General features: G+C 42.5%; 2 protein-coding genes across 26 annotated transcripts in view; one reads left to right on the forward strand and one right to left on the reverse strand.

The window, feature by feature from the left end:
- Window positions 1-20,096, forward strand: part of LOC136285193 (uncharacterized) — a 134,279-nt gene extending 114,183 nt beyond the window's left edge. For 23 of the 25 annotated variants that reach the window (XR_010719374.1, XR_010719373.1, XR_010719384.1 and 20 more), the window contains one exon: window positions 2,847-3,362. Coding sequence is in view for 11 of the 25 variants with exons in the window: in XM_066176063.1 (XP_066032160.1) it covers window positions 2,847-3,021 (175 nt within the window). In the remaining 14 variants the exon portion in view is untranslated. Of the gene's footprint in view, window positions 1-2,846; window positions 3,363-19,876 lie in introns of those variants that run through there. The other 2 variants (XR_010719381.1, XR_010719378.1) reach the window with 2 other exon arrangements.
- The window catches only part of LHFPL6 (LHFPL tetraspan subfamily member 6), a 136,692-nt gene continuing 113,696 nt past the window's right edge, over window positions 335-23,330 (reverse strand). Inside the window, exons 3-4 of the mRNA XM_066176076.1 lie at window positions 13,758-13,856; window positions 335-1,430 (exon numbers count right to left, since the gene is read on the reverse strand). Of these exons, the coding sequence (XP_066032173.1) occupies window positions 1,312-1,430; window positions 13,758-13,856 (218 nt within the window). The 3' untranslated portion in view covers window positions 335-1,311. The remainder of the gene's footprint in view (window positions 1,431-13,757; window positions 13,857-23,330) is intronic.

The following is a 23,330-nucleotide window of genomic DNA, read 5'->3' on the forward strand; positions in this document are numbered from 1 at the left end:
GAAGTAAAGGCTTATTTCAGTTGGCTAAACTGGGATATAGAGTTTTGTGTGAAATTCTGAGTCCTCAGCAGCCAGGACAAAATGGGGATGGTGTTGCTGAAATCCTTCAGGACACCTGACAGCAGCAGGCAAAAATGTGGAATATGCCAAAATGTCTCCAGTGGCAGTAGATGTCTATCCTCAGGCAGTGTAACTGAACCCTAAATGCGTCTGTGTTTTATAGGGTAAAAGGATACAGCACGGTTACAAAAGTCATGAGTATTGCTGACAATTTTTTCCAGTGGGGATTTGGGAAGGAACTGTTTCATCTACTGGCACAACTATGCATTGCAAGTATTGATCAAGGAAAAATTTATTTACAGACATTTTTCAAATACAAACATAAAATAGCACATATTATATATATATTTTACAAAAATGAATATTGAAATAATAAACATGGTACAGCACAATACAACATCAATGAGCTAAACGTAACAGCAACAGAAATCTATGTCTGGAAGAAGAAGTTTGCTGTTAGTCGTACGGAACCAACAGACCTCCACAGTACCATGAGTGGAATTTCCAATGGACGGGAAAACGTCCATTTACTGCATTTCATAAAAAGTACTATAGTAAGGGTACATATGCCAAGTAATTATGTTGCATTTTGTAATAATGCTGAAAACACAGAGTCTTAATAAAAGTTATATAGGGCTGAATAAGCAGTGGATAAATGTTTGGGGAAGAAAAATGTGTAGAGATTATACAAAATACTGATAAAGTGGCTTATTGGTCCTTTTATTAAGTTTAATATATAGATTAAAAAGTGTTGCAACACCAAGTCTTAAACCACCAGAGAGAAGTAAAAAAAGAAAAAAAAAAAGGAGAGAAAATAAAAAGGAAAAGAAAGAAGAATCGCACCAAAAAAAAGTTTCCTCTCTACTTATTTTGTGCCATGGTCAACATCTGTGCGTGCGTGTGTGCTTTTGGGAGCGCCGCACTGAGGGGTTGCCAGGTGCCACCCCAGCACGTGGGCGCTGCCACCCCTCACCAGCCTGTCCAGTAATTGGTGCATGCAGAATTTCACCGTTTGCCAAAGCAGAGTTTTCCTTGTTTATATTTTTGCGGAGCTAGACCCTGCACAGGCTCGGATGAGAGAGCCTGTCACTGCCCAGCCCAGCCGGGTGGCTTTGCACCACCTTTCACTCCCTGCCACCCTGGGGCCGCCCACTGTCCCGCTCCTGAGAGGAAGCACTTGAAAATTCCTTGTCCAGCGTTGTTGTCCAGCAGGCCCAGGCGAGCCTGGCAGGGCCCATGCCCGGGCCTGGCTCAGTAGGGGTATTGCTTCTGCTTCTTGCCCGAGAAGCAGGCGAGCCAGGTGCACACCAGCATGGCGGCTGCTGCGCCCCCACCCGTGCAGTAGTAGGCCCAGCCGATGTGGCAGGTCCCTGCAAGGCAAACAGAGGGACATGGGTCAGCATTAGACAGGGGGGAAGTGCTGCCACCACTCCCCTCCCCTTCTGCCCACCCAGGAAAACACTTTTCTGGGATTTCGGCCCACTTGTACGCCCACCTCAGACAGGGAAAGTGGGGCAGAATTCAGGCTCCGCCACTGCAGTGGGGGAGTTTGAAGCCAGACATGGCTGAGAAGTGATGGGTGACCACAACCCAGGGCATGGGGACCTGCTCACATCCCCCTCACACAGGCATCAACCCTGACCATCCGCAAAGGAGCATGGTATCAGGGGATCACCTGCATGGCGACCGCTGTGGGAATGGAAGCACAGAGTGCAGAAATAAAAAAATAGGCAAATTTCCCTCTCCCCACCTGAGGTCACGACCCATTGTTGAAAACTTCACTGATCTTCTGTCTAATGAGTGTTACAATATGGCTTAGAATCCATTTAAAGGCCTCAGCATCTTTATACAGTCAAACTCATCACCACTAAATGGGGTTGGGGAATCCCATAGTGGACCATAAAATTATTAGTTCCCTTTCAGGCACTGTGCCTGCAGTAGGGGAGGAGGTCAGGAAAACAGCAGCTGCATCAGGGAGAAGCCTATTTAGAGAGGTCCAAAGGCAAGGAGATGGCTGCTGCTGCTCCTCAGGATTTTAAACCAGCTCAAAAGCAATTTTTGCTTGGGCTGCATCTTCTCTGTCTTTTTAAGTGCTTGGGACTTGTTACCATTGAGGTTCTTCCTGTGTTTTTGACACCTCGGGTGATATCAACCTGCTTTGAGCAGTGAGTGCTCTCAGTAAGGCACAAGCAGCAATGCAACACTTCTTTCCCAGCTTTCCCAAAAGCAGCAGAAACCATTCTTCCCTTCAGAAAATAGACGGTATCAACAGAGTTTCCATCTAGAAATAAGTGTCATGTTGGTATTCTGTCCTGACAGCATGGGTGAGCCAGGCTTGAGGTTCAGGCAATTATCAACTCAGCTAATCCTGCCTTAGGCACAAGAAACACAAAATGTCTGCTCATTTTAATGTGTCCAAGGCATTCGCATGCCTCAAGGCAGACAGCATTGCCACTGACTGTCTGCAGGATATCGTCTGGCAGGCTTTGTAAGGAGATGTTAGTGGGAGGCAACACTTATGCTCCTGGTCACTTTGAAGATCTCAGGCTGACACCACAGCAGGAAGCATAATACTGGTTCCCTTTTCGTCTTCATAACCCTCACAATTTTTTTTTTTTTTTTAATGTCCAGTGAAACAAAGATCCAGATGTGACCAAGAGGACTTGAGGCCTTGGCTTGAGCTCACTAGCCACTCTCCTTAATGTGCTGGACCAGACAGAGAGATTTACTTGGTTTTGTCATCTAGTTGTGCTCTGTAGATAACACCATTCTTTCCTTCCTTACAGAAGACCACAAAGAGAGTCTGACTTTCTGAAGAGAAGGCCATCAGAAACCCTGGAGAGCTGTCAAGTGCCTGGCAATGTCCCTGATGCTGAGACTTGCCCAGTCACTCAGCAGTCCATGGAGAGACCTGTCTCTGGGCCACCTACTGCTTTGCCTATGTACACATCCTGTCCTTAGCTTTGGTTGGGAATTTCAAAAACAGACTTAAGCCTACACCAGATGTTTAAACTCACTGGGTCGCTTTGAAAATGATCACGTTTATACCAGGGTAGGGTGTGCTACAACATTTCTTGTGATGAGATGGACTTCATCTGATAGGTCTTTTTAAATTGTGAAATATTCCAAAAAACTACTAGAGAATTGTAGCTGCAGCTTGAAAAAGTAAATTTGTCTCATCCTGATGTTTCCAAGTAGAGAAAATATCAAAATACTGCTTTAAAAGAGTTTAAAATATTCACCTGGTGGCACTGCCCAAATCTGTAACCTAAGCAGGACAGAATGAAGTAAATTTGACCTTTTGCATGGTGTGATTTCAACTTTTGTACCTTGGAAGCAGGAGAGAGTATGTGTGATACATATTAAGAAGAAAGAGCTGTTAAATCAGGGTCAGAGGTGTGTTCAACGGATACAACACACACATTCACTCTTGGCCGAAGAGAGCAACAATTATTTCTTCATACCATGCTCCATTTACCCAAAGGACCACTGCCCTACATAATGCTCTGAGGCACGGCAGGCAGGCAAGCCTCTTGATCTAACAAATGCAACGTAGTTCACAAGTGTGAGTTGGGTCAAGATGAACAAATGAAAGAACAGGAGAGCAGGGGAACGGATGAAAGAGCCATGAGCTTGACCTCAGAGCAATAACGCAGCAATAAACCTGGCCATTATTTCCAGCCCAAGCCAAGAGCAATGGGAGGCCTTGGAAAGAATAGCTTGATCCATACTTGGATGATGCTGAGAAGAAGAGAATTTCAAGCTGCTGTGCTGAAGAAGAGCCTGCAGCAGGGCCAGTGTCTGAGGGTATAGGACTTAGCTATACTTTTCATTGCAAATATAGTTAAGGATAGATAGAAGACCAGAGATAATCTATCTCAAAGGTACTCATTGCAATGAATGCCTGCATTGCATAGCCATGTGTCAAAATGAAAAAATGACAGGCCTTTCATAACCCTACATTGCACAAGGAGGAAAACATTTCAGAGTTACTGTTTCTGCTTTGGAATTCTCATTTTACCACACATACGGCCTATTTTAGTCTACTGTATCCTAAACAAAGATTGTTGGTAATTATTAAATAGGTAATTCAGTTGCAGTTTATATTGCAAAATGACTCCTGCTTCACACTGATATAAAAGACTCATTTTAAAAGAAACAGGAAGCTTTATAAAAAGCAGAGTTGAGAAGCTATGACTGTACTGACACCAGCAGGACTAGTCATATTTCAGTGGTAAGCAAACGTTGAAGACATTTGCAGGACTGGGGCTTAAATTCAACCATCAAGTAGAGAAGTTTGCATCCATAGAGCCTGTCATATAAAAGATTAGAAATCTAGTATTGCAGTTTCTTTTTTTTTTTAAATTTAAACAGCAAAGTTCTAAAATGAAAAGCAACACTACCTAAATACTTGATAGAAATAAAGCAGTTGTTGAAACCATGTCAATTTTCACACACAAAAAGGCACAAAAGCTTTGTTGTTTCCCTGAAAGGTGCATTGGAATACACAAATATCTACAAAGAAGAGTTTGAGGGTGTGGAGATGCAAGCAAGAATGTGTACACGTTCTTGCTCTTAAGATGGGCTAGATCTGAGTTTGTGCCAAAGTAAATTCCCAGCAGCTGAGGTGCTCTGTATCTGATAGAGATGACATGCATCACAGCAGTTTGCTTCTCTGCACATAACTGGTGTTGTTTTTAACAAATCAGTCTTCACCTGACAGGTCAGTATTGAGGGAGAAGCTGTGGCTTCAGCACTTCAGCACTTTGTTAATTCTAGGGGGTTTTCTTGTTTGTTGTCTTTTTTTTTTTCTTTTTTTTTTTTTTTAAGACAGCATAAATAATTGGGGCTCTTGGCTGTTCAGTGAAGCAGGACTGTCCAAGTTGGCTCAGATAAGTTTGTAGCCAGCCATTAAGAACTTTGCTTTCACCTTTGTTTTACTGGGATTGGCAGCAAGAGAGTGTCAGGATAAACACTGAAATAACAGAATCATGGAGCTTGAAGCTATAGGCATGGATGGCCATTTTCCAAGCAAATAAAGGAAAGAAAGACTGGAAACATCGCACTCTTTTAAAAGAAGATTGAGAAAAATCATGGTCCCTGAGGACAGAGCACAAAAATTACGGTGAGTGAGGACACTATCAAAAGAGGATTTACAGCGAAGAATCCCATGGAACATAAGACAATATTTACTAAACCAAAAGAAATCAGTAAATGTGGAAAGGTAGTTTTGCAGTGCTTACTAAAAAGCACTTCCATTTTACAAAAAGGCACTTCCAAAGCCTTTTCCTGATTTCTGATGTGATCCTTGAGACCAGGATATGCATCTCCTCGCTCCCCCCTCCTCTTAAATATATAGGCAAATAAAGATCAAGACAAATTTGGGAGTGAGTTAAATTTGGCAACAGAAAATAGGCAGATACTTAATCTACCATGGAGCTGTGCCAGGATCCAGTTGCCGAAACATAATTTTACCAGGATTTCTATTCATGATGTGATTTCATTCATGATAAATAATTATCACATATAGTTATCGAGGTCTTGGAAATAACATATGGTTTCAACTAAAATAACCAATAATTACCACTTATGAAAAAATATCCTGAATATGAAAGGGTCTTGGATGCAAACCTGTTAATTGCAAGACTTCGAATCTTAAATATTTGTACCTTTTTTGCTGTTAATTTTAAGACTATCCTGGACTTGCAGTCTGGAGTATTTGGTAAACTCTAATTAATTAACCTTAAGTACAGCCTATTTTCCAAGTTGAAGGAGAAAAGGTTTTAGAATTAGCCAGACGGTAGAGAACAAATTATATACCTTCAAAACCAAACCCTACAATTCCTACTTCCAAGAAGTTATGCAGGAATTCTAATTAACAGGTTCATATGGGAGTACAGTACTATAGAGAATGTGAATTCATATAATCAATCAGGGTGTTGGAAAAGTAGTCAGGAAAAAAAAAAAGAGTGTGATGCTAAGGGATATATTGGGATTTGGAAATATGAAAGACATAAATGAATGTAAAAGATAATCATCTAATTAATAAGAAGGCAAAATTATTTTGAAACAAAGCCAAGATAAATTAAATAGCTGAAGATCTTTTTCTTGACACAGCAACAATGAAAAACTTCATGTGAAATCAGCTGCAAAAGCAGGAAAAGAAGTTGAAACTTGGAATGCATCCAGAAAGAATTAAAGTAGTTATGTGAAACAAAAAAGAACACTATATAAGGTAAAACTGCAGCCCAGCAAACAGCCTGATTCAAAATAATGAATTCAGAGGAGCTGGTTACTTTTTCTGTTGCACAAATACGACTTTCTCAATGGGTTTATCTTTAAAAAAAATACACGATTTTTTACTGCGTGTATATTTTTTTCAAGGTATTTTGGTTACTTAGAATTGGTCTGTAACTAAATGCATAAAATTTCATATAGTTCTGAAGGGTTAAAAAGTGGGGGAAAAAATGCCAACTTGAAATTCTTTAGTCCTGTTGTATGCAAACACTCACTCATATATATGATCAAATCCTCCTTTCTTTGGAGGATCACATAATTTTGTTTAATCAAACCTCAAATTTGCTGTAGGTGTGCATTTATCATGGAGCAATGAAGGAGAAACCAATACCCAGTGTCAATTACAATGCACAAGTTCCCAGGAGCAACTAGCTTATGCGCTGCTAATGAGGAGCTCCCTCAGCCTCCTGCAAGAAATCAGCAGAAAGCTCACCTACTGCAGAAGTGAAATCAATTTCACCTCTCTTTGAACATCCACAATGCCAAGATTCACTCTGGACTAGTACCCCAGACTCCCTTCAGAGACAATGAAGAAGAAAAGTCACTTACAAAATGTGTTGTATTTTCTCTTAAATTAAACATGTAAAGTATAGCAGGTGAACCCTGCTCTGGCAGCTCCTATTTTTCTCCCTTTTAACTGGGAAGGGATTCCAAGCAACCAGTTCAGCTGCCCTTTTCAAATAATAAAGAGCACCAAATATTTGCTCCAGGTGGTCTTAGTCCCCTTCTAGATGCTCCTGCTTATGTTTACTGACTGCAGCAGGTTCTTGCATTACCATGTCTAATTCTGGCAACAAAAGTATGTGCCTTTTCATAGAATGATAGAATGGACAGGGTTGGAAAGGACCTTAAAGATCATCTAGTTTCAGTCCCCCTGCCGTGGGCAGGGACACCTTCCACTAGACCAGGTTGCTCAGATCATCCAACCTGGCCTTGAACAGTGGGATGGGGCATCCACAGCTTCTCTGGACAACCTGTTCCTGTGGCTCACCATCCTCTAAGTAAAGAATTTCTTCCTAATATCTAAACCTACTCTTTCAGTTTGAAGCTACTCCCCCTTCTCCTGTCACAACATGCTCTTGTAAATAGTCTCTCCTTATGTTAGACAGAATATATGTGGACCTTGATACAGTCACCAAAAGCTTACAAAGATTTAAGAATGGAAGTTGATTGGGTAGCACTAAAGAGGAAATGTTTCTTGATGGAATACTTCCTTTACTAGCACGTAGTTTACTCAGTCATTTATCTAAGAACTCAGCAGCTGCAGCTCAAGTATGCTTGTAAAGGTTGTGCTCAGCCCCAGTCAAAAAATGAATGTGTGAAATATCCATGCTGTTTGCAGAGGATCTGCAAACAAGAAAAAATGTCTTTTTCAGATAGAAAAACATAGGAAAACACCTTTGAATATTTTGCCTTTAATAGGATTCTAGCAAGTTGTCCTACCTTCTAAATCCTTTTCTTGATTCTTTGGCTCTCTATGTCAACACTCAGACAGATGCTGAAATGATGCCACCTAAGACAAATTAAATAGTTGACAAAGCCTTTTTTACATCCACACTGCTTTCTGTGGGGTTTTCATGCTGTTTTAGTAACTGCACTGTTTGCTTTGAAAGTGCTTTAAAGACCATTTACTCTAATATTTCCACAGCAAAAGTAATTATCATGTCAACGGTTTTCTTTAAGATATTTCAAGCCCTCTAAAAGTGGCAAAGGGGAACCTTAATAATAGTGATTTTTGGAAACAAATATTCATCAAGAGAGAAGTTTCTGAGAGTTTTTGAGGCCAATCCAGCTGCTTGTTTAGTTTAGGATGGGAGCCAGGCTTTTAAGTCGCTCTCTAGACAGCAACTTTGGCCAGGTGAGCCCTTTCACAGCAGTCCACAGACAAATGGGCTGCCACAGATGGCAAGCAAAGGTGTTGTGTTTGGAGCTACCTGCTTTGGTTGCTGCTGCAGCTGGGCCCCCAGGTCAAGGATGTCTCTGACTGTGAAGGTAGAGATAGAGCTACCATATTTCATCAAAGAAAGAAAAAATACTTTCCAAGTAGTTAAAAAAAAAAAAGTTCCATTAAAAAAATGGTGTCGCTCTTAAAATTCGTGTCTTCATTCTTTCTGGTTAATAAGTACCTAATATCACTTCATACATCTGGTGGTTGGGAAGTGGCAGCTGGTAGCTCGTGATGACATGAATCATCTCTGTTTCAATAAGTGAATCTTACTCTAGATAAACACTTTGCTGTTTGGGCTCTTAGGAACTGGTCCCATAGTGCTGTTTCACCAGATGCCAACTGAGGCTCAATTTTGTGAGTTAAATTGAGCATGCCCTGACCTCTCTGGGACCTTCTGTGGAACTTGGCTGCCTCTGCACCAATCACAACAGAAATCAGCATGTAGAACTGAGCAGTTTCCACACGCGTATCCAGGGAAATCAATGGCCTAAAATGAAGCCTCACACTGATTTTAGGCATTCAAAACCAATACAAATGTGTTCACACATGTACACTCACACTGTCCCTTTAAAACAGGAATGCAAGTTCAGAAGATTTCTTCATGGATCTTAAATATGCAAAATGTGGAAGCTTTTGCAAATGTCTAGTGCAGTCTTCACTTTAGTGCATTGTCTCACCTTAATGCTGACTCCCTCACTTCAATGACTTTCCTGATAAAACATTCATTTTTCATCTGTTTTTCCTGCGTGTTACATTTAGAAATGAAAACAAAATTGTATTACTGCCTCTAGCTCAGCAAAATTGAATGCTTTCTACATGATACGCCATAATGACAGTTACTTTTGGGAAATTGCCTGCTAATTCCTTTTGCAGACCCTGGGATTTTCTAGATCTGACTCACTTTTCACACCCTTCAGTCAGCAGCTCTGTCCCGCTGTGCCACATCACTGCTGCATTGAATGGGCCCACAGGCAAGTCCATGCCAATAATGCAACATAACAGTAACAGTTTGCATGGTGACAAGAGATGAGGATGATTTTGATCCATCCTCAGTAAAAGGCAGTCCCTCTGAGCACTGCTCATTTTCTACTCCAGTCTCCACCTCAGGCACTATTAGCCTGTTGCCAAATTAGAGTATGAACTTGGACTCAGTCAATGGGCAAGCAATTGTGGTTATTTAAAACATAAACATCTCTTTTTTTTCTTGTCATCTATTTATATTACCCTATTTCTAAGAGTTAACACCCTAAAAACAGTGGTAGAAGATTTCTCCCATTCATAATCTAGTGTTTCATTGGGAACTCTGCTCCATGTGTGACCCGTGGTCCAGATGGGATGCTGCAATAGGGAACAGGGCTCCAAGATCTTCATACAGGTCATACTGACTGCTAGGAAGCTGGGAACTACAAGCAGAGGAACACAGCACAGACCTATCACGGCCTTAACCTCTCAACAAGATTTGCAAGTGGTCATTTGTCAGAGGCCTAATCCATCCACGTGCTTCTTTTCATGATGGCAAAATCGTATTTCTAGAGAAGAGCAGGGAGCAAGCCCCTCTACAGGTGCAGCAGCCCCTGTGTGTCTATTTATGGAGGTTCTTCCCCATCCCCCTTTGCAAAGCAGCTCATTTCTTGAATGTAATTTAATCAACAAATGGAGTTGTCCTTGGCAGGGTATCTTCATTGGAAGAATAACTCCTCTCTGTCAGAGATGGAGCTATATAACCACTTTTATTTGATTGAAGAAAATTAGTCCAATTAAATACATAAATGTTTAAGTAAATCCTTTGGACATAGTTCACCTTATAAAAACCAAATAAGTATCCATTTTTAAAGAGAGCAGTAAACTGCTGGGTATTTCACAATGACAGCTCAGGTTTTCTAGAAAAGAATACTCAAATCCACTTAATTTAAAGGCATAGTTATTTTTCCTGCAGCCTTTTTAAATACTATATTGTAATCTACACAGAAATGTGTGTATTTGGCAGGGGTGGAGGGAGGGGTCCCCTCTTCACAATAGAGGCCATCTCAGCACTCTTTGGAGTGCCTATTAGTTCAATGCCTTTTCAGAGTGCCTGAAGACATGAAGAAACGTTTCTTATCTAGCACACCCACTAAAGTGTGGGTTTTTCTGGGTTCTTGCCATTGCTATTTATTTATTCTCTCTAGCTATGAGCATATTATGGGGGCACGGGTTTGTCATGTTTTCATTAAGCAAAAATTTTCATTCAATTGCTAATTCTAGTATATTTCTGGTTGAGATTACATATCACTGTGCACAATTCAGCTGCTTCTCAAGACAGCTCTTGCAGTCCCTCTTCTGTACCTGTCTCTTTTTCTTCTTCATCCTCCTATAATGTAGATTGCAGCTCCTGGCTTTTATTTTCTACCTTCAACCTCAACCTCAACCATTTTTTCCCCTCACTTTTTTTAAGTCCAGAACAAGCATCAGTGCTGAACCCCCACCTTTGCTGGCTCTGTGATGAAACCTCTTGAGCTTTTACCGTGTTCCAACTGTACACTCACATTTCCTGTGGGTCAGGGTGCAGCACTTGCTCTGCCGTCCTGGAAGAGGAGGCTGAGTGCTGTCTGCTGGTCAGTGTTCTGTGAACACTCTCTCCTTTGAGAGTGACCATGAGTTGAATTATCCTCTCCGTGCCATCTTTACTGGCACCCACAGCAGCAGGGGTGCAGGACCAGCACTCCCATCATCACCTTTTCTCCCATTAGCAAACCAGTGCAGGGCTCACACCAGCCCAGATTTTCTCAAAGTGGATTTTCAATGCAGTGTGGTTTTTCAGACAACTCATTTCACAGGCTCAGGAATAGAAAGCATATCATTCCAGCTTAATCAAATTAAATATTCAAATGAAAGCAATAATTACTTAAATTTGTCTTGAGACTTAGTAAGATTAAGTCTTTGAAACATCATTTTTGGCCTCTGGGCTATAATGAGTATGCCAGTCTCTAATGATTCAGAAGAGACCTAGAGGGTTGGAGTTATCATCAACCAAGAGCTATTTATGAAAGACAAGCGGCGTGGTTATTAAATGGCCCTCGGACAGTACCTCTTCTTTACAGATGGTTTTGATAACATACCATCAAACAGATACTGACATTAAGCATAAATAAAAAAAACATAGCCAAGCATTCCAGTTCACTGCCAGTGTACGTGGAAAGAAGATGTTTAGTGGCAGGGCTGCCTAGCAGAAATCATTGCAGCAAATTTCAGCTCTCATTATGATCTGTTAATTAATGTGTTGACAAATTATTGCAGCAGATCAGTGAGACCAGCACTGCTGTCAAGTCTAGACATGTGTCACACATGGGCTGTGTGCTCCAGCTCCAGAAAACAGTCAGAGCCTTCACAGTTAATGCAAGACTTCTCATGGTCCTTATGCGTAGCTGGAAGGAAAGCTGCCAGGTGACATTTTTCACGTTGGTTTCTTCACTGACTTTTAAGGCAGAGTGACTCAATTTATGCAAGTATCTGACTCATGAGTCAAAATTGAGACAGTGAAGGTAGTCTTGGAGACTCTGCTCTGACTGTGGACGTGACAGTGTTTAAAGGTAATAGTTTGTAACTGCCAGGGTGCTTTGAAGAGCTCACACTGTCACAACATCCACCTTCTGTGACTCTGAAAAGAAATAACCTGGAATATGATATTCTTCAGCACCTGGGAACAAACATGGGACACAAGCTGGAGCCCCAGAAGCAGAGCTGCTCACATGCTTGGCATGGGAGAGCAGGAACCAGTGTGCACCAGTAAGGTGCTAGCTGGCCTTTCAAAGGGGGTGCTGCTCAGTGGGCTGGCCAGGAACCACTTCAGGCTTCCACACAGGATTGGCCATGGGCAGCAATGAACCTGAATCTTCCCTGCAGCAGTGACCACAGAGTTTTGTCTGGTCTTTCTACTACACCTTTTGACACACCTTTCCATGAAGCTGGGAATCTAAGTTCTGGAACTTTTTTTTTTCTGCTAGTTAACTATACATTTCTGTTGTTATTGTTCTCTCTCCTCTGTGTTTAAATTTCTTTATTATTAGGTAAATAAAAAAATTTGCAGGAACTTTTTGTACTTTGCTGAAGAGAAAATTTAATATCAACAGCACAGAAGGATATTAGAGTTCAGAATAACAAGGTAAAGCTTCTAGAGCACATTTCACATCCCATGAGCAATACCATAGGTGGTTGCTGATAAGACATCGGTGGCACAGTAGGGATGGGTGCTGATATTGGTTATGAGAATTTCTGGTCCCCTATCAGATCAAATGCACTCAAAATACCACAGGAATTCTGCACGGAAGAGTGGTCTGAAGCATCTCTCCCAAAGCAGTATTTTTTTTATCTCTCAACCTCAATTGTTTTGTACATCTTGACAAGAAACACCTCTGAGATGGAAACAAATCTCCTTGCTCCTGAAATCTGACAGAAATGTCAGTGTAAAATCAAGAGATGATGCAGCAGGTTTGTCTTTAACCCTAGGAGACCATTTTGTCTACTATTCCTTGCACTGGGGTTCCTGTCAGGCCCTGCACAAGTCCTGCATGCACACCTATGGAAAGAATTTCTATGGTTAACTGAGGTTTGGCTTGCAAGGGCTGGAAATGGGGAGCTCTATATGCTTAGGAGCAGAAGCTCTCAAGGTCTGTGGGGGGATCAAGGTGCTCAGTCCCTCCTGCTCCTTCAAGAAGATTGTAGATCTTCCTCCAGTGACACAGGATCAGAGAGTACTTATAGAGAAGGGTATCAGCTGTTGCATTGATTCTTCCGGCTGAACAAGGACTGTGATGTGCATTCAAACATCAGATCCTGATCATCCACATTCCTTAATCCTTAGGTCGCTGCTGTTTCCTTGTTTTCTAGACCCCCTCCGGAGAAAAGCACAGGTGAGAGCCCAGTACGGCTGCATCCCTGGCTCTCATTCCAGGCACAGTGCAGTCAGCAACAGTAAGACAAGTAGCTTGTTTGGGAGAAGGCAAACAGAGGGTGGAAATGTTATTTGCCAGCTTCCCAAGTATGTAACAAATAAATACACGCTAGGCTTGTGTTAGAAGGCCATAAACATCCCAGAATTAAAAGACTGCCATCTGCACTCATGGAGAATTACCCTGACCTGTGCTGTGACGGGATGCCTCTGTCTACCCTGTCAAGATCTCCAGGAGTGTTAGCTCCCATATTACAAGACTATTAAATCAGATTTATTTCTTAAAATACGCATACATAAATACATATCTACATACATTTTCTTTTATAATGTTCATCTGGAGAATATTTCCAGGGACCCATCTGAAATCCCCTGCCTTGGCACCATTTCAGAATTATGCAATATGATTAGCCTGCCACACACAGGTAGGTTGCTTCCCCAAACCTGTGCTTATGTCCTAGTTTGCTTTTGTGGCCAACACATAGAAGAGTCTAATGTGGCTGAGATCCTTTGGTGATGACTCACCCAGTTCAAACTGGTTGGAAAGGTTACCACAGGTTTGTCTGACTTCTTCACTGTCCCAGCCAAGAGGATAGAGGGCACAACCAGAGCCGATCAACAAACCTATGGAGAGAAAAGGAAATAAAAGTTTATACAAGCAATTGCCATTATCTTAAACACAGGCTGCCACCTGGGAATCAAAGTGTCAAACTATGATTTGGGAATCCCAGAGAAAAATAAGCCTCTTCCTCTCCTAAAAACAGATGAAAACCATTTGGACTGCTGCCTTCTGCTGCAGTTTTAGAGCTGGTCTGTGGGCTGGAGCCAGTCTCAGTGGTTCAGCATCAGAAGCTATGCTCAGTTTCTGAAGCTTTTATCTGAGAGCTTTTAGACTCCTCTTCTACTCTCCAGAATGGCTAAATATGCAGTTTGGAATACACAACCTGTGGTTAAATAGAAGCATGTTAATGAAAGCATTTACAAGCTGATTGCTTCTGATTAATTAAAACAACAATCAACCAAGGGTCCATCAAGGTTTCATCAGGAAAACTGACAATTGTGTTTATCTGTTGCCATTTTGCTTTGGTTTTCACTCTTTCAAAACCAATAATGGTTTCATACCACTTGATCAATGCATACCACAGGTACACACTCCACAAAGTTTTCTTCTTTCAGCTGAAACAATTGAGGTCTTGAGATATTTACTATTATAATACTTGGTTCAACATTCACAAGACGCTTTGCTTTCTCCAGCCCTCATGCTGCCCCAAACAGATGTGTTTTGGCAAATCCTGTCCCTTCACAAGACACCATATGGAATCAGCAATGCACCCATGCACTATGACTATTTTGCAGAAGTGGCATTTTTGTCATATTGCATTCTCAGCTGTCACTGCAGCAGCTGCCAAAAGGCCGATGTAGCTGGCAAAGCATTTTACACACACAACCTAGAGAGAACATTTCAATGTATGTTACAACACTTAAATGTTGCTTCCTTTATGTCAGATCTTATTTATGAGACTGGAAACAAATCACTGTGGAGATAATGGGCTAGGAGCACCTGACACTCCATAGGCTGTAAAGCCAAGCAAGCCCTCCCAAGGTTTGCAGGGGTGCCTTTTACCTGCTAGGCAGAGCATGAGGTTTCAAGGTCTACAGCTGTCACTTGGTGCCTTTGGCCATACCTCCTGACCTCACAGAATCTTGCTCCTCCTCTCCTGACAATAGGGAGCAGTGCTCCCTGGTGAAGCACTTCTGCTGCCATGCTCCCAGTGCAGAAAAGCCCTGGGTGTTGTGACAGAGTCACTGTGGACATCATAGCAGTCTAACAGGAGTCCTGACAGGGATCATGGCTCTGGGCTTGGAGCTTGCCATACCTTTCTACTGTCTCCATTCTCAAGATACCTAAGCTTCTCATATTGCTGAAGTTCCTGTAAGATAGAGAAATCATCTTACTATGTTCTTGATTTGCTCAAAGACACCCCTGAACAAGGTAATAAAGTCCAGAAGTGGTATCTTATCTTTCTTCAGAACAATGTTTAATGCTCTTAGCATCTTGGCTGTTAGCAAAGTAGCTCAGTAGCTTCTCTGCTGCTTCCCCAAGTACACCTGCCCCTGTTTAAGCCCAATATTAGCTCCCTGGATCTTTCTCCACTAAGTTCAAGTTTCTTCTTGCTGCTCAAGCCTACTTCTTCCTTCCCCTACTGAGCAGTCATTGCCTACTTCTGTCTCCTGTCTACATCACATAATGAAGAAGAAATCCCTGGGGCAGCCCTCTCTCAGATGGAGCATTCACCCAACAGCTGCGACAGGAGAAAAGCAATTAAGGACATGTGAATGTTAGGTATTTTCAGAATATTGCCTGATCTGGCTATGGTTGCTTCTAATGTCCTCACTAATAACTTTCACAGTATCATTTAATTTTTTTTTTTTTTCCCCTAGGGCCACAGACCTAAGGGCAGCTGGTAGAATCCATGTAAATGAGAATCAATTCTAATTAAATTCTCAGAAAGGATGTTTCTCAGACAAGAGAATTTAGGCCAAAACTGGGTCTACATTTTTTAAAGAGAGCCTAAGACTCACAAAAAAACCCCTGCTGATCTCTTTAACTGTTAAAGCAAGAAAGGTGTTTTGAAGCACTGACAGCGTGGGTGGTGTGGTAAGAATGGGCAGGACCCTACAGGGCAAGGCGGAACATCACCACTGATGATGAGAATGGCTGGGGAAGGGAGGAAGAGCACCTAGATGCCAGAGCCAGCTTCACAGACCAGCTGACTGTGGCAGCCCCAGCCAGTCCTGCCGTGGTTCTGAGCCCTTCCCACACTGCTCACGGTGCTCGCGATGCACCCAGTGCCAGCCCAGGCAGCCGCAGCTCAGGAGCTGCTCTGGTCTAACGTAAACCATCCTGGCTGGGCTGTTTGCAGTCAGCCTGTGTACTTGAACAGACTCTCTGAGACCTCACAAACGCTCCAAGGGCTCTGTTGTGAAGGGCAGGAAGATGTATGCAGGGAGTAGGAGGGAAGGCAGCTTGCACCCTCCTGCTTTGGACCAGATTAAACGGCGGCCAGCCCTTCCTCACAAATAGGTCCTGGGAAAGCCTTCTACCCAGTTCTTCCAGGACAGCACAACAGCATCACTGCAGGCAAGTGAAAGGACAATTAGCATAACAATGCTGCTGCTCCTCCAAAGCCAGAACAAGCTCTTACTCAGCCTTTGCCAATTACTCTCCTCAGGTGGCAAGAGTGTCTAGTGCCCATTGCATTCACAGTCTGTTTGTTTTCAGATCTCCTTAGGTTTTGTTGCAGCAACAGGTTGTTGTTTGGGTTTTTTCCCACGAGTATTGCTCACAGCACTTTCCACTGCCACTCTCCAAACACAGCTCATCCTTTTCCAAACATGAGTATCTGTTCACTCTTTCTGCCCCTGATGCCACCGTGGATCAGTGATTACAAACCTTGGAAATTTATCTCCTTCCCTATTCAGACTCCTTCAGGCCCCTGTCACACCTCTTTTCCCATTTCTGTACACCCATTTCTGTAAGTTGAAAGCCCAGTTCCAGCCAAAATATATTCTGGGGTTCAGTCAAAAATTCCTTAGCAATGCAATATACTGCAATGTTGAATTGCTCCAAAGGAGCTCACACATGGATGCTTGCCCTTAAAGCCATTCCAACACTGTCTAACAGCCAGCCCACGGCACCCACCACTGAGCCTCACCATTAGCTATGCTTCCTATTAAGAGATAAACCAAATAAGGGAAAACTATGTCAGAAAGCCTCCTCATCCCAGTGACAGCTGGCTCTCCAGCCCCTGGGTAGGGGCTTTATCAGCACTGAGTTGCACTTACGGAGTACCAGTCACTGGGCACTGCAGCTTCTTTTCCTCTCACAGCCTGCGCTGACTGGGATGACGAGATCGAATGGGAAACTGCTGCCTGTTGCTGGTGCTGCCACATGACCCCAAAGCATGAGTGGCAGCATGATTATGTGCAAAGGACAAGGTATAAAGCCATGGGCAAGCTCACACACTTCTTTGAACGAACACAACACCTTTCAGAGACCAACGGTGTGCCAGGACCATGGGTTTGTGTTCCTATTGGGCAAGAAAGGCTTATATAAATATTTGTTTTGTCACAGGTACCCACTGGCCACAAGATTTACAGCTGTTGTCCTGACATGTCCTTTGATATCACTGCTTTTCAGCTGGTTTTGACTGAACTTCAGACAGTTCCCTTTTGTGGTGCATATGCACCTGCTGTGGATTTGTGTCTTGACAAAACACTTGTGTCCTCCAGTACTTCTTGCAGGCAAGGTTCAGGCCAGGTTCGGGGATTTGCCTTTAGCATAAGACTTCCACAAAGGTTTAAAACCTGCTAGTCAGCAAGAAAAAGTTTCACAAGCTCTGCTTTATGCCCTGAGGTATATTTATATGTATGAGCATATGTGTGTCATGTCCCATTGCTTTCAGCAGGATTCTACATGACTTAACTGGGCTGATGCTGCCTTGGTCTCCATGGGCATTGAAGCTGAGAACTGTCATTTCAGCTCCCTTATTTTATGCAATGAAAGTGTGGAATGTGCCTCAAAGCCCGTGGTTTAAATAGGACTTGGACAAAAGCCTCTCAAGTCCCTTCTTTCCCTTTCTAATCAATCCATCCCTGTTTGCAAGCAACTGTGTGGATCAGATCCCGAAAAAGCAAAAGGTAGCATACTATTACCACTAATAATTCATACATGCTCACAGCCAATTTATTTAAACAGAGGATGTAGATCCTGCTGAACAGCTGCAACCTCCAGTGAAAGATCCAAGTTGAATTTAAGGGCTGCAAACCCAGTGGAAATCATTAAGCTAATTTTGCAGCTTCAGTAAAGAGCAGTTATGAGTTTAGATGAAGAGTCATATTCTGGCCTGCTCTACAGTTATTGCATTTAGCCAGCTATGCTACCCAGGACACCACACCCATCTTTACAGCTGCTTGAAATGCTTAGGATGCCTATAACATATTTTTAAAAAGGAAGAAAACCAAAACCAACAATGTGCTGTAATTACCATCCTCTGTCATCTTCCATTATCCACTACAGTTGTGAAAAGAAATTGAAAAGGGAAGGAAATCTGCACATCCTTAAATGGCACCTTCACAACAGGGGCTGCAGCCTCGAGGTGTGAGGGACCCAGTCAGTGGGATGGGGCGAGTCAGCAAGTGGAGGTGCTGGTGGCACTTGGCAGCTCTTTCAGATGACATACCATGTACCAGTGGAGGTGTTGGCACTGTCACAGACCAGCTTTGTTAGAGTGGTTCCCTATTTGGGAATGAAACAGGCTCCTTGCCCTGGTCTGTGAAACACTGCTGTTGCAAATTCTGCATCTGGCTCAATGTGCTAGCAAGGCATGGGGAGAGACATGCAAGGCTGACGGGGCACAACCAGCCTTGGCAATCCAAAGCTGGAATTAAGACCTTGGCTTCAGTATTTAAGAGGGTCCCAGACAGCCCCTAGGCTCTTTGTGTGGTACATGCAGAATGATGGATCCCTTCAAAAAGTGATCTAAAACCAGCCTCTGTGGCTAAGTGAGGAGCTGCCCAGACCTAGAGATTGTAAAACTGCAAACCAAGAGGTTAGACAGTGGATGCCTTTATATTAAACCATCCAGACTAATACTTGTCCCTCCCAGACTGCCTTCCCTGTCACTCCTGCTGTGAGTATAATGCATGATGGTGTGTTAGTAACACTTAGCACTTGAAAAATGATCTTGTCTGTCTGGAATGGTGCTTGTGACTGAAAATAATTACATATAACAGGTTCTGCATATGGTGGATGCGGCAGGGAAGGGACAGTAATTACATTAGTGGCTTGGCACAGATCTAGGTCTCATCTTTGAAGTGATAAAGAAATGATTTGTGGCATGCAGCAAACAGCTTACTCCAAGAGGTAAAATATTAACCACTATTAATATCTCCAAGAATAGCCTGGATATGAGCAAGTCTTGAACAATAAATATAGAAGGATTAACAAACCAAGAGACGTTAACCAGATTTTGCTGTGGGAAAAATGACTGCACTCATAAACAACAAGACCTATCAGCAAAAGCCAGTGCTCAACAAAGGAAACTTGCAAATCCCTGTGGTGGGCTGTCCTCAGATTGTTGCTGTGGCTTCAATGAGAGCCTCCACTCAAGGACCTGATGTGCCTTAAACAACCCATGCAGACAACACGTAATAAATTAATTGCAACTGTCCTGACCAGTCATAGCTGAAAGTCCTGTTTTACAGCTCTTCCTCTCACTTGTTGAGGGCACAGCATTCCCTGATTGTGAAATGGCTCATTCTTGGTTATTTTGTCAGTCCATTTGATGACTGCATCCCCCTAAAAGCCTGTTAAATCAAGGCAAACCTTCCACAGTCTCCTTCCTTCTCCCTTGCCTAGGGTGAATCTAAGCACATGATTCAGCTAAGTCTGATGATGAAAGCCATCGGTTTGATGAATAAAGAGAGGTGGTGATGGCAGTGAATGAGGCACTTAGCTTTGGACTCAGAGTCTTGCTGCTACAAAATACATTTTTAAATGGTAACTAAACCCATGATGGCTTTCCTTGATTATAGGCTTGTTAAGAGCTTTTTACATGCATTCATTTTTTGTATATCCTCAGCTCCAGACAGTTATACCCTACGAATGCAGTGAAAGGGACTGCTGGGCACCATAAAGGCCTCCTTGCCCAGCAGTTAGAGGAGTCTGCACTGCTGTAACAGGGACCCTGGGAAGCCTCTGAAGAAGGAAGAAGCCCTTCATTGAGCCTCGTCATCGTAAAAACCCAAATTGTATTTTCACTTAGAAAAATAAAAGGAATGGGCCAGACTTGATATATGTACTGCAGAAAGAAAATAAAACGAGAACTGAAGGTTTCTTTTTGTACAATCACTTTTTAATGAGAAATAGCTACTTCAAATTATCTTCCTCCTTTCTCTTTCTCATTATGTATTTTTCCCCCTTTATTTTCAGACCTGACCAAGAAGAAAACTTGCCAATTTTTGTTGTTTGTTTGTTTTGTAAGGAATTTCTAATGTATACTGTTCATCTGACAGATATTCAGGCCATATGGAGAAGCTGACAGACAATAATTTGGAAGTCATTGCTTTCAAGACCATTTTAATGATGACTTTTCCTTTCACATTTTTTCTCTATTAGCCAGCCTGAATGTTCAAGGATGATAGAAAGTTTTCACATTCCCATCTGTCACTTGAAGCTACAGTAATCTCAACAAGCAAAACAAAACTACTTTTTAGATGCAGCACAGACTTTGACTCTCTGTTTCTTGTGATTTAAAAACTCACCTTGCTGTAGTAATTTTAAAGCATTTACCTCCTACAATAGTGACTCCAGAGCATGAAAGTAAAATGGAGCTGGCACCTGAAGTTGTCTGCTGCTTTCAGACATACCTTAGCCAACAATGTGTTTAATAAAGAATTGGTTAAAAACTGGAATGCAAATTACTTCAGTAGACGCAGTTTCTGAAGTCCCTGTTCAAAGAATCCTCTGGGAGCTGATACCAAGCAGCAATGGAGTGATAGAAGAAGGTCAGAACAGATTAAGACAAACTCCAGAGCCTGGGCAGAACAGCAGAACCCAAGAGAAGATGGAGGGGAGCAGGGTTGTGCCAGCTGCAGGCAGCCTGGCTTCCATACCTGTGGGAGTCCAGCCTCAATTCAGTCAGTGAGGGACCATGTCTTTACACTGACAGCTCCCAGCACTGCACCCAGAACACCCCCCCTTTAGGGTTACACTTCTACCTGCTGTCAGCACCATCGCTTTGTTCTTTGGTCTCTCTGTTGTTCTTCTGTTAGAGAAATGTTATCACACCAATCCCTTCCATTGCTGTTAGTATCTGGCCCTCAGGAAACCCAGACATGGAGCTGAAATGGGATTGAACACAAGATGAACACTTTGGGCAAAAGTTCTATCTTTAGTTAGTAGCCACTGAACATGGGACATTTGACTGGTCCTTTTTTGAGCCTGAGCTTAATGTGCCTCATTTGAGAGAGGGTACAATCCTGTGAATTCATAAACGTGAATGAATTCAGCAAGGGACTCCCTCATCCCAGTGTCCAGGCAGTGGGGGCACACACAGAGAAATAATTCTATGCTGCAGCAAATTTCCTCCCATTCTTCCTACATGGGTCATGACATGGGAGATAGCAAGTTAGTTCAGGGTTTCATCCAAGACCAAGGTGTTTCTGCCACAGTCTTGCTATAGCAGAACATTAGAGGGACTATTACATGCAAAGCAAAATGAAGCATAGCACAAATCAGAGGGAATAAAATGCTACAACCTTCAGCTTGCAGATATTGCCTCCAATAACACTGCTTAATCTTGAAAGTGATGGAAATAGGGTTTTCAGCCAAGGGCAAAACCCCACCACCTTTTCTCTTCTGGTTCTGGGCTCCAGGTTTTCATTTGCATCATTTGACTTGACTTATCCTCCCTTTTCCTGACCATCAAGCCCCATACCTTTAGACTTTTTGTGTTACTTTGAGTTACTCCACACCATGAGCATGCACTGCCTGGCACCTGCTTGGCTCCCAACCTCAGCAAACAGGCAGAGTGAAGAAACGCCACCTGCCTACCAGAGGTTTTGGAAAGTGGGGCCAGTGGCAGAGGAAAGCCACAAAAGGTATTACAAATATGTGACAGTATCCAGCCAGCAAAATTCTGTGTCATGGGAGAGTCACAGCCCTCACTTTCACTGTGACAGAGCATGGGGCAGTGGAGGCTGCAGATGGGAGTTTTCTGACAGATCAACCATCACTTTGCTTTGTTTTTTGTTTGATTAAAGGTGATGTGCTCATTACTACAGAGGTGCTTCATGCTCAGAGAGGGAAATTTTCCCACCCAGAGAGGCCTCCTATCTAGATGCTTCAGGTGACACAGGGCATATCAAACCTGTGCAGATGTCTCTGCAGTAGCAACTGAGTTGAGATCTTTGTCAGTACAATCAGGAGAGTCTAGAAGACATTTTTTCTCATCCTAATGAATGCATAGGTCTGTGACTAGGACACATCTAAGCTCACATAACTCTTAAGACAGCGAAGACATTCTCATGGGACTGGCAGACATGATACAGAGGCAGCAGGGAAAGTCAATGCATCTAGATTAGCAGCTGGAGATGGAATAACCAGTGGCATCTCAAATGGCACTAGGCACTTGTAGGTCAATGACTTGAATTGTGCTCCACTGGCAGCACAAACCCAGAGTGAGATTTAGCCACCCAAATAAGTTACTTTCTGCCAGTTTAATTGCTGTTCAGTATCTTGCTCCTTTCACTGCCTCTCCACAGCAGTGCAAGGTTCCCCTAAGTCCTCTGTCATACCTGCCAGCCTATACAAAGATTTTCAGACCCTAGGGTATCTCTAACAGTGCAAGGCATCTAGATTTAGTCTAATGAGTTCCACCCTAGATATCTATTGATCTTAATGTGAGCTTAGAAACCTACCTCAAGGGAAAATAGCTGTACTGTAAACACCTTTTTAAAGTGTATTAACTTGGCCCAAAGTTACTTACACTTTTCTTTATCACTTATCTTCTATCCTTTTGCCCTCATTCTGCCCTTAAGATGCAAATATCTCAATTCCTGTCATCAATTCTCTTCCTTTATGGGAAATTACCTAAATTTTAAGGAAGAAGAAAAAGAATGAAGTAAAAACTGTGTTTCTCCTGAGTGTAAACCTGTATGCATGACTTGAAAAGAAAATTTGTATGGAAAAAAAGTTGCTGCTTCAAAATGGTCTCGGTCTGCCTCAACTGCTACCACTCAGAACTAGCTTTGGCAAGTCTCTGTGTCATTTCTCCCAGAGTTTGTCACATAATAAAATGATTGACACCAATTGTTCTGAAAAGGATGTGACATGGTCCAGTAAAAGGCAGAGAGAGTCTGCAGAGTGGAACTGAAACGCTTGAAGAGCTCCAGAAAACACTCTGGAGTTTTACTGTCAGCTCATTTTTGTTTGGCAAGCCATGATCAATGCCTGTACATTATAAGCTTTATGGGAAGAAAATAAAAAGAAAAAAAAAAGAAAAAAAAAAAAAAAGAAAAAAAAAAAGAAAAAAG

This window comes from Chamaea fasciata, unplaced genomic scaffold (assembly GCF_029207755.1).
Source record: "Chamaea fasciata isolate MVZ Bird 193981 ecotype frontalis unplaced genomic scaffold, bChaFas1.0.hap1 SCAF_2, whole genome shotgun sequence".
Classification (NCBI taxonomy): domain Eukaryota; kingdom Metazoa; phylum Chordata; class Aves; order Passeriformes; family Sylviidae; genus Chamaea; species Chamaea fasciata.